Raw genomic sequence first — 14,076 nt, 5'->3', positions numbered from 1 at the left:
AGGATGAGGTATCATATTCAAACATCCCCTGCCAAACTTATTTTCATTTGTCGTTTAACAACGAGCGCGACTGAGCCGAATCCGTCCCTCTGGGACAATAAGAGGAGCCAAGTTATCAAAAACCAGATGTTGCTGTATCAGCCTACTCTGAGTGAGAGAGAAAAAAGAAAAGCAGAAAGAAAGAGCGCTAAATAGACAGATCCTGAGTACTAAAAAGGAGGCTGGTGTTATGGGAATGAATCCCTCTGGAATTCCCTTTGTTTCTTTTGTGCACACGCTAACAAGTTAGAAGGGCTTCAAGTAGGGCTGACTCTGTGGACACATCAAATTTGTGATATAGATAAAGAGAGATAGACAGGTGAGCTTTAACACAGCTGCTGCCCTCTAGAGGCTCATCCAGTTATCTGTAGATAGCCTGTTGTCCCTTAGATTAGAAATAATCTAAGGGACAATGTAAAGTAATTCATACTGAATTACCATTTCAATTAATCACATCCAAAAAAACCCTTTTAGTTTATATTATATATATATATATATATATATATATATATATATATATATATATATATATATATATATATATAAATATATATTTATATATATATATATAAATATATATATATATAAAATATATATATATATATATATATATATATATTATATATATTATATGTGTATATATATATATATATATATATAAAAAATACACATACATACAGTATATATCTTGATAATATTTTACATGTTTATATTCTTATTTATAAATATATTTAATAATCTTTTTTTTTTTTTAATATATACATGCATGTGTTTCTATTTATATATAAATAATTAAAATATTCTCAGTATACGCAGATATTTTATCTAAAGAAAAACTTTCATTTTGGATGCAATGAATCGTGATTTATCGTTTGACAGCACTACTTTTCTCATCACCAGACTCAAATCAAAATCATGTCATCATTTTAGTTCATCCTAAATAGATACACAAGTAAAATTATACAAGAACATATTTCTAGATCGCCAAGCATTTCAAGCGTTTCTTATGCATAGCTAAGTGACTGACTTCTACTCAGAATTTATCTTAAGTTCAAAAACAAAGTTAGTCCAAAATCAAACCGTCGTTTTGATGTCACTACTAAAGGAAAAGCCCTTATATTAACACTGTACACCCCCTCCACGGCCCTCCAGCTACTCTTGTCTAATGTGCAGACAGGTCAAAACTCACCTTCCTAGGCTGGAAGTCGTACTTCACACAGTGTTGAAAGCCTTTCCCCTTTGATTTCAGTGATGTCACAATTAAACAGTTCCCCACAAAGTGCGCTGAGTAGCCAATCCCTTTGCTGGTTCGAAAACTAGAGAAAAGGCAAAAGAGAAAAATGATTTAATGGAGAAAAAAAAACAAAGAAAGAAGGCAAAAAAAAAAAAAAAGTGTGCAAAAAATGGCTATGCGAAACAATATTTTAACATTTTTAAAGCCAACTTGCCCACTCCAGAGGCTTTCTTTTAATATGATTCAACAAAAGCCACCCAATCCTCTATTTACAGTCTTCTTTCATCTTCTATTAGTCCTGCTTCAAGCAACTACGCCACAGAACAATCTGATTTAAGCATGTTTTCCACAAAAAAATGAACTGAACTGTTCTAGTCAGATGCGAAAACTCAGTGAAAATATGGAGGAAGAATGTCAAGCTTTATTCTTGGCGGGAAAACAAACATGGCTGACTGAGTCATTGGCAGCAGAGATTGCTGGAAGCGCTGGCTGCTGTCGATAAGGTGACTGGCTATCAGTCGGGCCTCAAAGCGGTGCTGTTTCTCTCGCTCTGCGCCTACACGGCTACATAATTCTATGCTGAGCTCACCACGGTACCACAGAAACAGGAAACAGGATTACACGCTGATTTAAGCGAGGTCAGTGGCCCTCAGACTTCTGAAGTGGTAATCTGTACCTTCGGTGTCTCCTCCCTCAATACACTGCTACCCCAACATGGAGGATATACTTTATTAACTGTTACAAATATTCAAAAAGGCCTCCTAGCGTTACAAGTAATACTGTAGAACCATGTGTGTGCAAATTCATTACTTTTGAAGAACTGCTGCTACAGCCATGCAGATATTCGTGTCATTCATTTCAATCATATTACACGTAATTATTCAGGGCATATTCAGTGTAACCAAGTGATACATTTACAGTACATCTCTTTCCTGGGAATCAAGCTCTAAATTAAATTAAAGTTCACACAGGTAAAATTAAATTACATGTATGTATACTAATAACTCATTTTGATGGACTTGTATGCAACCTTCAACACAATAAACCAATAGATTTTCCTATCTGTTCTCTTGACAGCGAGCATAATGGGAACTGCTCTCCAAAACTACTGTAGGTCCTTTGGGTGTTTTCTCGAAGGGAAGGCGTGTTTTGCGCAAGAATCCCAGACTAACATCAAAACCTGACCAAAGAATGAAATGCTACAGAAGTGTAGAATACGGCATTAAAATGTAGCACTGACATTCAATTAAAGGTCAAAACTAACAAGGATCCTCAAGGCTACTCTGCAAGGCATCTCCAGTTTACGACGCTGGTTTATTTTCAAAAACAACCAGAGGTTCTTTAGAGAATCTCCTATGACATTTAGGAATTTTGTGAATTTATCTAGTTTGCCCTCTGGTACGGCAGGCTTTTCTTGGTAACTGAAAATAGGGCAGGACTCATCACTCCTAAATTAGCAGTCTCTTCTTGTGGGCCAGCCCTGTAGAGACACTTACCACTTCAAACAGAAATGGTAATATAATATTTCATACGCACAGATCTCCCGTGTTTCCACCATGCTGAGAAGCTTGAGACTCACAGGTGTTGGTCGCTCAGAGCTTCTGCTCTGAAATCAGTCCTGGCATTTACATTTTAATGATTGGCGACTGGTCAGCATCATGCCGTACCATAGCCTCTGCACACACATTATACGCACCAGTATAAGTATGGTTTATCCTTGTCTACGTTGATATTATTGAGTGGGTCCATTCGGAACCATGTGTTGAGAGTGAATCCGTTCTGGTAAGGCCACTTAGCAATGGGCGGCAAAGCAATGGCCTGCCGGGGGCAAAACACAAGGAAATTAGAAGATGCAAATTTGCACAATTACAGGAACAACGAAAATAACATTTGCAGAATAAGCGGATATATAATTAACCAACCATTTTGTACAAATCGACCTTGGTACAGTGGTTAATACTCTGGGTTGAATACAATTTGCGCTCTAATAACAGCATTTGTGGCATAGTGCTGATTACAAGAGATAATGCTGTCAGATAATTTGAGATAATAAATCTCTCAGTTTGTACAAAACAAAAACATTTTTGCCCTTGCAGTAAAAGGCTAGAGGAAACCATACGGATGGGCATAAATGTTGAGCTTGAATTTGTAACATTAATTTTTTATTATATATTTAAATGTATACATTTATATAATTTAGATAAATTGCTTTTTAAAGGTCTTTTAATTTATTAGAAAAGCAAGACTGCATTTATTTGATCATCTATGTCCACATATTTTAAAATGTAATTTATTCTTACGAAAACTGAATTTTTATCATCATTACTTCATCATCATTGTGTTTAGTGTCACATGATCCTTCTATATATATTAATATGCTGCTTAAAAACATTTCCTAAAATTATTAATGTTGAAATCAACAAATAAGTGCTGCTTAATATAATTAACTTTTGTCCTTTGCTGAAAAAATGTACAAATTTCCTTAAATTCTTGCATACAAAAATGTAGAATATTTAGAATACTCTCTCTGAGAAATAAATGCCATATGATAACTGATTATTGTTGGACGGTGTTATCCAATTCTAAGCCTATGAAGCCTGAAACGCATACGTTTTATAGTAAAAAGTGTGGAAGATTCTCACCGCCGCACTGCGTCCTGGGAAGTTGAAGAAGGTGTCAGGGCCATGCCGCTGAGGCATCTGATTCAGCACAGATAGGAGCTTAATGGCGTGTCTTGGCTATAGGCAATTAAGAGAGGACGTTGTAATTAGTGATAGAGAGGGATAAAAAAAAATGTGTTATAATAAGAGAAGACTTCAAAAACAAAGAAAAAGATACGTATGTTCAAAAATAAATGGTTTAAATAGTAACCGATATCAACGACCCAACAAAACAACCACTACTTGAGCCAATCAATAACCTGTCCATCAGCCTTAACCACGGCAGCACAGCTGAAATCGATACACAACAAACCACAAACAGAGGCGTCCGTGGGGAAGACTGGCGGACAGGAGATCATTGGCTGTGCTTGCTTGAGGTCTAGCTAATGATCTGCACATTTTATGAGCCGCGAAAACATATTTTAGCATTCAAAGTAGCTCCTTGTCTTCAACAGCCACCGCAGGATCCAGGAGTCTGAGGAGCGAGAAAACTCACCCACACCCCTCCGTCGCCCCTCAGCATGCTGAACAACAGCTTCAGTTCCTTGACTGTGATGCTATAGCTGGCCAAAACCCCCAGCATGTCCACCAACAGATCTGAGGAAGACAGAAAGAAGAGAACAAAATGACTCAGCATTATCGGTGCGCAGAACTGCCGACTCATGAGGATGATGTCACTTGGGGCAAGAAGCCAATCGTTATCTTTTTTCTGTTGGAACATTATCTACCGCATGTTCTCCTGAGGCTCCTTTAGTCATCAGATCGCATGGAAACGCGAGTCTATTCATTCACATATCGGCCGTAATGGCTCGGTGTCAAAGCGTCTGCTGATGTAATTTGCGAAACATCTGCGTTGTGGATTTAGAAGCTCTTTAAAGCGCTGCGCGAGACATGAAATAATCTAATTTCGAGAAAAATAACAAGCCCTCAGCAGTGATGTTTGTCGTGGCGTAATATCATTGTAATTTGATTTTGAAAATAACCCAGTTATACGCCATTCACTCAAAGGCCACAAATTTGGTCAAAAATGGACAGAAGCTGGAAGCGTATGAGAACTAATAGTCTGATTAGCGGCGGCATTTTCTAACACGCCGATCTGTCTAAAGAACGCTAGGAGAGAAGCTTTCTCCCAAATGTGCTCACAGAGCCAATTTTACACATTACCCCTGCAATAAACGACGGCCATGGTCCACTGATCGTAATTACACAGAAATATTGGACACAGAATGCACAATGAGGGGTTTAGCGAGACAGTGAAACCTATTTTTCTGAAACGTAACGGAGCCAAATCATAGAGGATTGGAACATATGGACGAGCATGTGATACAAACAAAGATTAGCACAGAAATTACTGATTTTTTTTCTCTTCTGTGAAGTAGATTTTTATTTGACTGAAATATTTGAACTGAAAGCACTGATCTAAACAGTTGACTTGTTCAGAACCAAATTGCCTTGAAATCAGGGGTCCCACGACAAAACATGGTGTTTCCATTGCTACAAAAAGTACCTTGGAATAATAGTAAAGGCTTATTTACAAAGACGTGGCGTAGACACAATGAGACAGTGAGCAGAACTGTTTAAAATTGAAATTACTGCACACATAAACCATAATTACTAATTGTAACACACAAACTGATAGAAAACTAAAAACACACTGGTTGACAAAAACATTTATTTTATACGCAACCAAAAACAGCAAAATATGCTGCAATAATATAAAAATGCCATTATTATTATTATTTTAAATATGCTTTATCTTTTAGAATCATTAATAGCAATATCAATAATAATAATATCTGTAATATTTATATTTATTATTCTAATAATATTCACTGTTTAACTATATAGAAAAATAATAATAATATAAAATGTGCAAATAAACTAAACTGAAAACTATTGTAATATTTAAATCATTTTTACTATTTAATACTCTTTAATCATAGAAAATTGCTTTTGATTATTCAATCAAATAATATTAATAAAAACAATAACAACTTAAAAATAACAATAATACATTTATATTTATTGCAATATTTATTATTATTATTATTTCATCATATTTACTTTTAATTTAATAATAAATAATAATTTTGAAAAACATGAATGCATTAATAACTATGGTAATATTGATACCACAATAGTTAGTATTAGTGTGCTATTTAATGTTTTAATAATAATAAAAAAAAAAAAAACAACAACAACAACAACAACAACAACAAGAACTATTTTTCCCACTATTCACTGTTCCCAGGACAATGTTCTTGGCTCCAGGTTATCCTACCTGTTGAAGGTACTAGGCAGACATTTTTATTTATAAGAGTTTATTTGAACTTACAATTGACTGTTATTTGACTTTTCACAGGATCCACGTTTATATCCTGTGAAAGCACCCAGCGATGCTTTAGAGCTCACCTGCGATCATGTCGTCGACAGAGCTCATCTTCTGCAGCACCTGCTGGATGAGGCCCACCTCGGTGCTGGTCTGTAGGTTGCGAACGCTCTTCCGCAGGATAGCTGTGAACATGCTCCAGATCTCCGCCTGGCAGGTGATGTCACAGTGCTCCAGCAGCTCCACCATGCAGGCGATGCTTTCCGCGTCCTGAATGATAAAGTTCATCTCCAGGTCAAACTCTCCACCCACCAGCTGAGAACGAAAGACAGAGCCAGTGTTAGTCACAAATGAAATTACTGAGGAAAATGTTTACATTGACGAACAGTATATATTAAATCAGCCATAATGAAAAAGAAAAACACACATCGTGGCAATGCAGACCGTGGTTAAACAATGTTTTTATGTAAAATACATTGTTGACAAAATACGATAGGAAGAAAATATGGTGTTTTTGTATATTAAGGTGTTCACTATGAGTAAAAATTAACAGTAATAATAAACAGGAAAACCAGCATTAGTGACAAAATTCAAACAGGAATAAAATACTTTTAGTTATAATTACAATTCATTTTAAACTGTAAAGCAGCTCTAAAGAAGACAAAACAGCGTCATTAATCACTTCTAATTTAATGATTTAATCATTCAGTAAGGACAGAGGAGACTGACGTAGGACACAAGGTAGATGAGATAGACTAGTAAAAAAAATGAAATTAGAGAATAAATGAGCATTAACAGAAAAGGCAATTGGAAAAGTCTTGTGAGTGCAGTTAATGAAGTAAGAAAAGCAAAGGAAACAAAAAATACAGAGAGAATTATTAAAAGAGCAGTTTTGAGGTTGCTTCCGCAGAGAGCAGCACTCTCAGCCTGACAAACAATGATAGTGATTTGAAAGGGTCATTTAATGGCGGGCTAGAAAGAACATAATGACCTCATACACACACTTACGTAGCCCTTTACCTCTCCAACAACACACCGGAGAGGAAAAGAATGGACAAACCGATCAGAGATTGTTCCTGCTCTGCAGCAAACAATAATCAATGGCATCGGTCTTGGAGTTCAACAGGCATGAAATTGGCCGGCTCCTGGCCATGCAAACGCCAAACCCCTAAGTAAATAAGTAGGTGATTCAGAAAATAAAGGCTGAAATGCCTGTAAACGACATTTCGGTGGGAAGCTGAAGTGCGGAACTTCCTTAAGAGTGCGGTAGGAGAACTATTGATTTTCACACTTCATCAATACAGTGGGATTGGGAACGCTCCGGCGCTTTAGAACCTTTTGTAATCGGGCCGTCGATAACCTTAGCACATGTAATTGTCCCGTGCCACTCACTCTGACCGAACATTCACCTTGATTATTTATGTCGAGGACCTTACACATGACTATTGAGTAAAGCAGGGGGCTTTTTTGATTCGGACCATCAAGACCAGAATTGTAAGATTCACTACTGCTTTTATTCACTATAGTCTAGCCTTAAAAAGTCTCTGAAAATATGTGATTGCTTCCAGCGATGCAAATTTGATTTTATGCGTCACTGTGTTCAAAAGTGTCAGAATGCATTAATTGTGTTCTCAGTGCCTCAGGGTTCATCAGCATTAGCATAAATTCTCTTTTATGGTCATTTTATTCCTTTAGGTCAACAACAGTCACTACGTAGAAATTGAATCTTACTAGTTTAACTTTAGTTGGGCGATATGCTCCATAGTCATATCACCAGCCTGTGAGATCGCAGATACACAATATTACCATGCTTATTTGATCATTTTCATAATTTTAGTTTTCAGGTAGTGTCATATGGATGTACATATATAAATATATATGTTTATAGTATTTTTAATTGTATTTTTGTTATGACAATTGTATTTAAAATGATAATTTAATGCAAACTAATGTTGTCAATTAATCAAGACAAATCAGATTCAAAATAAAAGTTAACTGAACAATATTTACTTAATACTTAAGGTCTGAAATTGTTGTATTCATCATCTTTTCATCTCAAAATGCATGCTATTTAGGGCTAAACAATTCATTGAATTTCTAAACGCAATTGCAATTACACGAGCCACGATTGCATAATCTTTCAAAGCAGAAATGTATCGTTCAAAATCAACTTGTGTGCTTAAGATGTGTTCTTTTCTTTCTACATGCTATCTATATATCAAATATGTATTACTATACATATTCTTACTATTTACTACATATTCATACTATTGCAAAGATTTCAGACTCAAGCGTGCAAAGACCTTTACATGACATCGCGTCAAAGGCATCAACCACAAGCACTATGTTGTTGAGGAAATTAAACTGGTATGATCCGTTTTTCCAGGCGGCTGAGACAGGATTTGTTCGCAAGTGTTTCCACGGTATCGTTGCATTAAACTATTTACTATCCATATAGTGCAAACAGAAGGACAGCAGGCATGACAATCCTATTGATTTGTCATGGTTCATCACTCCCAGAGGCCTTTAGCGAATAGATGATTAATTACGAGATGTTTACTCATCAATAATTGCCTTTGAAACCCAGGGAGATCGTGGGTAGTTAGTGAACAGCAACAAAAAATTACGTAATTAAACTTTCAAGCAAATGGTTTCTAACAGAAACAAAACAAACACGTTATTTGTGGAAATTCAGATAGTTAGCCCAGCGTAAAGTTTTTACCTCCATACACTAAAATTTTGTACATAATCAGTACTTTTCACGCCAGCATGCAGTATAACAAGAATAGACTTGTTTACCTCCTACACATGACGCTTTTGGGATCAAACAGACTTGCACAAACACAAGAAGACCAAGGATAATGCTAGAGTTTCTTTTTGACCCTTGAACACTGACAGCGGTGTCAAACGCTATTTTTAAGCAACGGCAGAATGCAGGAGCTGTAACAAAGAGATCAGACAGAGCGCGGTACAGCCTCTAGCACATTAGCTCATAACCTCACCACTTCGGTCATGTTTTATTACAGTGGGAACAGACTTTATCTGTTTGAGTTAATCATGGCAGATATGGCGAATGGGATCGGGAAACAATCCGAGCCAGATGCGCTACACGCCAGGCCACATCTCTGACTGATATGTCGATTTTATCTGGTAAATTGCATTTTTAGAACATTTGCTCATCCGCAATACAGCGCCGAGGCATTCCCTGTCTGATGTTAGAACGTCATTCAGCAGATGCTCCGAGACATTTATGATTTCACATGTTTCTCTCAATTTGATGTGCTAAAGATGTTTATTAGATGTTTATACATTAATATGATGATTTCGCCAAAAACCGAAAGGAATAAAAAAAAAAAAATGAAAGGAATGTTAGATGTAAGAGCACCCAAGAAAAAAAAAAAAACATGCACTTTAAAATTGAAATAATAGACATTCAAACAAACAGAGCAACGCAACGGGAATATTTGAGAGAAAAACTATGAATGACTGACTTGAAGTACTTTATAAAATGCACATTAAAAATCATCAAAAATGAAATACAAACAATAAAATGAGCATGTGTGTTCGAAAAATACCTCTAAATGACCTTACAGTGCACTTGCAGTTGCTTTTGCACATAAAAAAAAACTAAATATAAAACAATAAATTGTAATAAAAGTAATAAATAAATAAATCTTGACAATAATTTTTATTTTTATTTTAAAATTGCTTATTTTTACAGAGACATTTAGGGAAATTAATGCCTGATTTACTGCTGTTTCTGTCTAATACATTTTTTCAGCATATTAAGGTACTTTATGGTACACAATATGATATTAATGAGGAAAAAATTACTCTATGTTTTTCCCTGCTTAACACTGAACGCTACAACAATATCAATAAACACTTTCATTATTTTAAATTGCCTCTATTTATTAAAAATGCAATAAATAAACAGACACACTAAACTAACTTCTTTAACCAAACGTGTGAACAAACATATTTACAGTATCTATTATTTATTACACATAATATTTATTAGAATATCTTTTAGCTAACACAGTGTCTCAAGAGTCATCCCAAAGCGTACACGATGCGCTAACAGAGAAAAGCTGATTTTCAGCCCCCAGAGCTTTAGCTGTATGCTAATATATGACATGCTAACTCACTGTCAGATTACATTCAGTGCAGCACTAAAGCAGTTAGCAACAAATTATTTTTCCACAGGGCCCCCTTCCTCTACTCCCACCCACTCCAAATAATCAATTACTATCCAGACAGACAGTTGTGTTTGGAAGTAAGCTAATTCATCTTGAAACGAAACAAGCCACAAGCCCAGTAATGAAAGGTGGAGAATGTGATTTGCACAGGGTTTTTTTTTTTGCTCCCCAGAGCTGAAAAACAACTGTGGGCAAATGAAGCAAATCACAAGTGCTCTTAAGTGCTAAATTACTCAACAGATAACACGATGAATGTAGTAAACGCATGCCAGCAACAGATGAATGTCTCCGGGTCGATGGGTAATCAATTAATTGATTGATTTTTCTTCAGGTTGGGGCACGCTTTTTGAGGAACATTTGTATTTAATGTGGTAGAGAGCAAATTATTCAAAAAACCGACATGCCTGAAAGTGAACTAATCTCTGCTCGCCCACGCGTTCACGCGAAGGCAGGGCCAGTTCACGAGCATCGATCGCCGCCACACAGAATCCATTAGCCCAAATTAGGCCAAAGCCTTAAGGTAGCGAGAATTAATTCTCCTCCTATTGAATTTCTCTTTCCCCCATCGAGGATCCCAATTAGAGCACGGGACACCTTACGAGCTAATATTTCAAGGTCTTCATTTCTCCTGGTGCATCTGAGGAAGACGAGACCATTTCAAATCGCTGTATTAAAATCTACCGACACACTCTTTAATTAGGCACCGTGATTACACGCTGACAAATACAATGATAGAAGGGGCAACTGTGAGCGACTGGAAATAACGAATGCTACATATCAGGTTGCCTGGCAACCGTCTATTCTACAATACACCATGACGTCCAAGTCCATTTTGAGAATGTGAGTGCCACGCTAAACATATGACATGGCAGCAAGAAAAGAAGAGCAGGTTTAGATCAATACCGAAGAACAGAGCGCTCACTGTATACAACTGGAGAAATGCTCTGTAGGAGTTACGTGGGTCTTGAGCTAGTGCAAGAATGTTTAACCGTGACACTGGATATGACGCAAACACAGAGCAATCTGACGAGAGGGAGACGGAGAGGGGAGAACATTTCTAAGATTTCTGTACACAAAGAAATATTGCTAAGCCACCCCACAAGCAGTCCTCTAGTATTTTTTGACACAAAGACTGTATGTTCTCGCATAAGGGACATCGGCATTGTTTTTCAAACCAAACTGCTCTACTCTGAAGAAGGCCGAGATGTATAACCCAGAAAAAAAAAGTCATCCAGTTCAAAGGCGTGTGTATTTTTTTGAAGCCAACTACAAAAGTGAGAAAGGACTAGTTCACTTCTTGGTAATTTACTCAACCCAGTGTCATCAAAGATCTTCTTTTTCTTTCTTCGGTCGAAAAAGAAATTAAGGTTTTTGAGGAGTGGATATTAACAGGGACAAATAAACATGTGAAAAGCATACACAAAGGCGACTGGGATTGAGCAGAGCCCTTTGAAGCTGCATTGAAACCGCAGATGGACCTTCAGCCCACTGAAGTCCAGTACATAGAGAAAAAATCTGGAATGTATTTCTCAAAAACCATCATTTCTTTTTGAATGAAGAAAAAGAAAGACATCTTGGATGAGAGTGGATAAATTATCAGGAAAATTTAAAGTGAAATAATCCTTTAAAATATATAGACGGATCAATAGATCAGGAAGAACACATTCATTTGATCAGAAAGTCGCAGCAAAGTTGTGTACAAACTTTTAAATAATGCTATTCTTCAACGTACTATTCATCAAAGAAACCTCAAAAAGTATGACAATCACAAAAACACTAAGCAGCACAACTGTTTTCAACTTTGACAATTATAAATAAAGAAATTAAAACAATGGAGTAATGTCTGCTGAACATTCAGCTTTGCCATCACAGGAATCACAGAAATTATTTATTAATAATAATAAAAAAAAAAAAAAAATGCCATGGTTCTCAGGTCAGGCAGAAATTTTCATGGGGGAGTAAATAACCAGCTCTCTTAACCCTCAGTAACACGACTCAGATGAGACCCTTAAACAAAGCACCAATCCCCCAACTGCTCCACAGGCACAATATGGATGCCCATGGATGCTCTGTGTGTGTACTCTAAACAATTGCTGGGTAAAATATGTATAGAATCAGCAATTGGGTTAAATGTTTAATCCAACCGGTTCAGTCCATATTTTACCCAGCATTTTTTAGAGTGTGTTCACTTGGTGAGCGTGTATGTGTGTGCACTTGCATGGTTTGACTGCAGATCACAAATTCAGAGTATGGGTAACCATACTTGGCCACACGTCACGTCACTCACTGCACTAATATTAATATTAAAAATAAAACACAAATGGGAATAAAAGTACCTGAATATGAGTATAGCCTCTTAGTTTTGAATGAGGGACTGCTGTAATAACCTTTAATCCCGTTTTTCTAAATGCACACCATGTACACAGAAAGTAATTGGTTTTAAGGCATGACGGTGCTTTAAGGACAGGTGGATCCGGATGCACTGCGCATATCATGTAGGGAACAGCAAGAGACCTTCATCTGTCATGTAACTACCATACTTGAGTCACTCTTTCACTTTTACCACCGTAACAGGGATTTTAAACCGAGGCATGTACTAGTGAGTAATAGAAAAAAAATAAAATAGAAAGTGCATGTACCATACCGCCATCTCTAATTGGATTATAAGAATCTTCTGATATATTGTTGAAGAATGCATGAAGCTCCTAATTACAGCATACCTTCGCACTTTATTGCGTAACTCTCTCTTGTCTGCGTCGAGAGTTTTTGCAGTTCTTAGGACACTATTTGTGCAGCCATCTGCTTTCTGGAGGCAGGACTGTCCCTGCTCACACCCAGCACAACACAACCGCTGCAATTAGCACTGCGGTCTGTGGAAGAGAGGCATAAACTGCCCGCGGCACTGGCAGGGACAGCCTCACTTCACAGTTGGCCAGGCTGTTGAGCACACTCTGCTTTCTTCTGACAGTGAATGATGTTCACAGAGCTAACAGCACCACACTTCCCTCGAGTGCATAAGGCAAGCCTCGCCATTACAATCGCTCAAAATTAGGGACAAATTTCATCATATAACTCAAGCCAGTCAGATTTACATCGGAGGGATCCAAGCCATATCTAGGGACCAGAGTTTTAATACGAGCATCCGATCGAATCCTAATATTAACATTTTTTACATTTCCATATTTACAACTGAACATCTTTAGACGCAGCAATTAAGAATCTCTGACAAGCAAAAAAAAATAAAAAAAAAATGGAAGAGGGAGTTATGCAAGTGTATTGCATACCGATGACTCCTGGAGTTTAATTTACCGCCACGCTCAGAAAAGATACTTCATTTGGTGCAAGGGAATGAAGGTGTGAGGAAACCTGTTCCAATAGACCACTGAGCAAGTAATTATGCACTTGCTAGCCTAGCAATCCTCTCACAAAGGCCTGAGCCAAAAGAGGCGAAGGCGGCAATTGGCACGGGCCTCTCCAGGGTTTGGCACGAAGTTCTGCGTCGGCGTAGTCGCTGGAACGCTGCAGTCTCCCACCGTTAGATTGAACAATGATGGGGATTCTGTGACCTTACTGAGAAAACGCCACCTCTGACATTCGCTCGGGTCATTTCTGACT

The 14,076-nt window shown here is 37.1% G+C and overlaps 1 protein-coding gene across 1 annotated transcript in view; it reads right to left on the bottom strand.

The window, feature by feature from the left end:
• nbeaa (neurobeachin a) overlaps nucleotides 1-14,076 on the bottom strand; it is a 108,093-nt gene that overhangs the window by 52,012 nt on the left and 42,005 nt on the right. The window contains 5 exon segments of the mRNA XM_043250609.1: nucleotides 1,229-1,355; nucleotides 2,970-3,091; nucleotides 3,916-4,011; nucleotides 4,430-4,530; nucleotides 6,346-6,577. Coding sequence (XP_043106544.1) covers nucleotides 1,229-1,355; nucleotides 2,970-3,091; nucleotides 3,916-4,011; nucleotides 4,430-4,530; nucleotides 6,346-6,577 — 678 coding nt within the window.

This window comes from Puntigrus tetrazona, chromosome 10 (genome assembly GCF_018831695.1).
Source record: "Puntigrus tetrazona isolate hp1 chromosome 10, ASM1883169v1, whole genome shotgun sequence".
NCBI lineage: Eukaryota > Metazoa > Chordata > Actinopteri > Cypriniformes > Cyprinidae > Puntigrus > Puntigrus tetrazona.
Note: the sequence above shows the minus strand (reverse complement) of the source record. Positions and strands in the feature narration are given on the sequence as shown.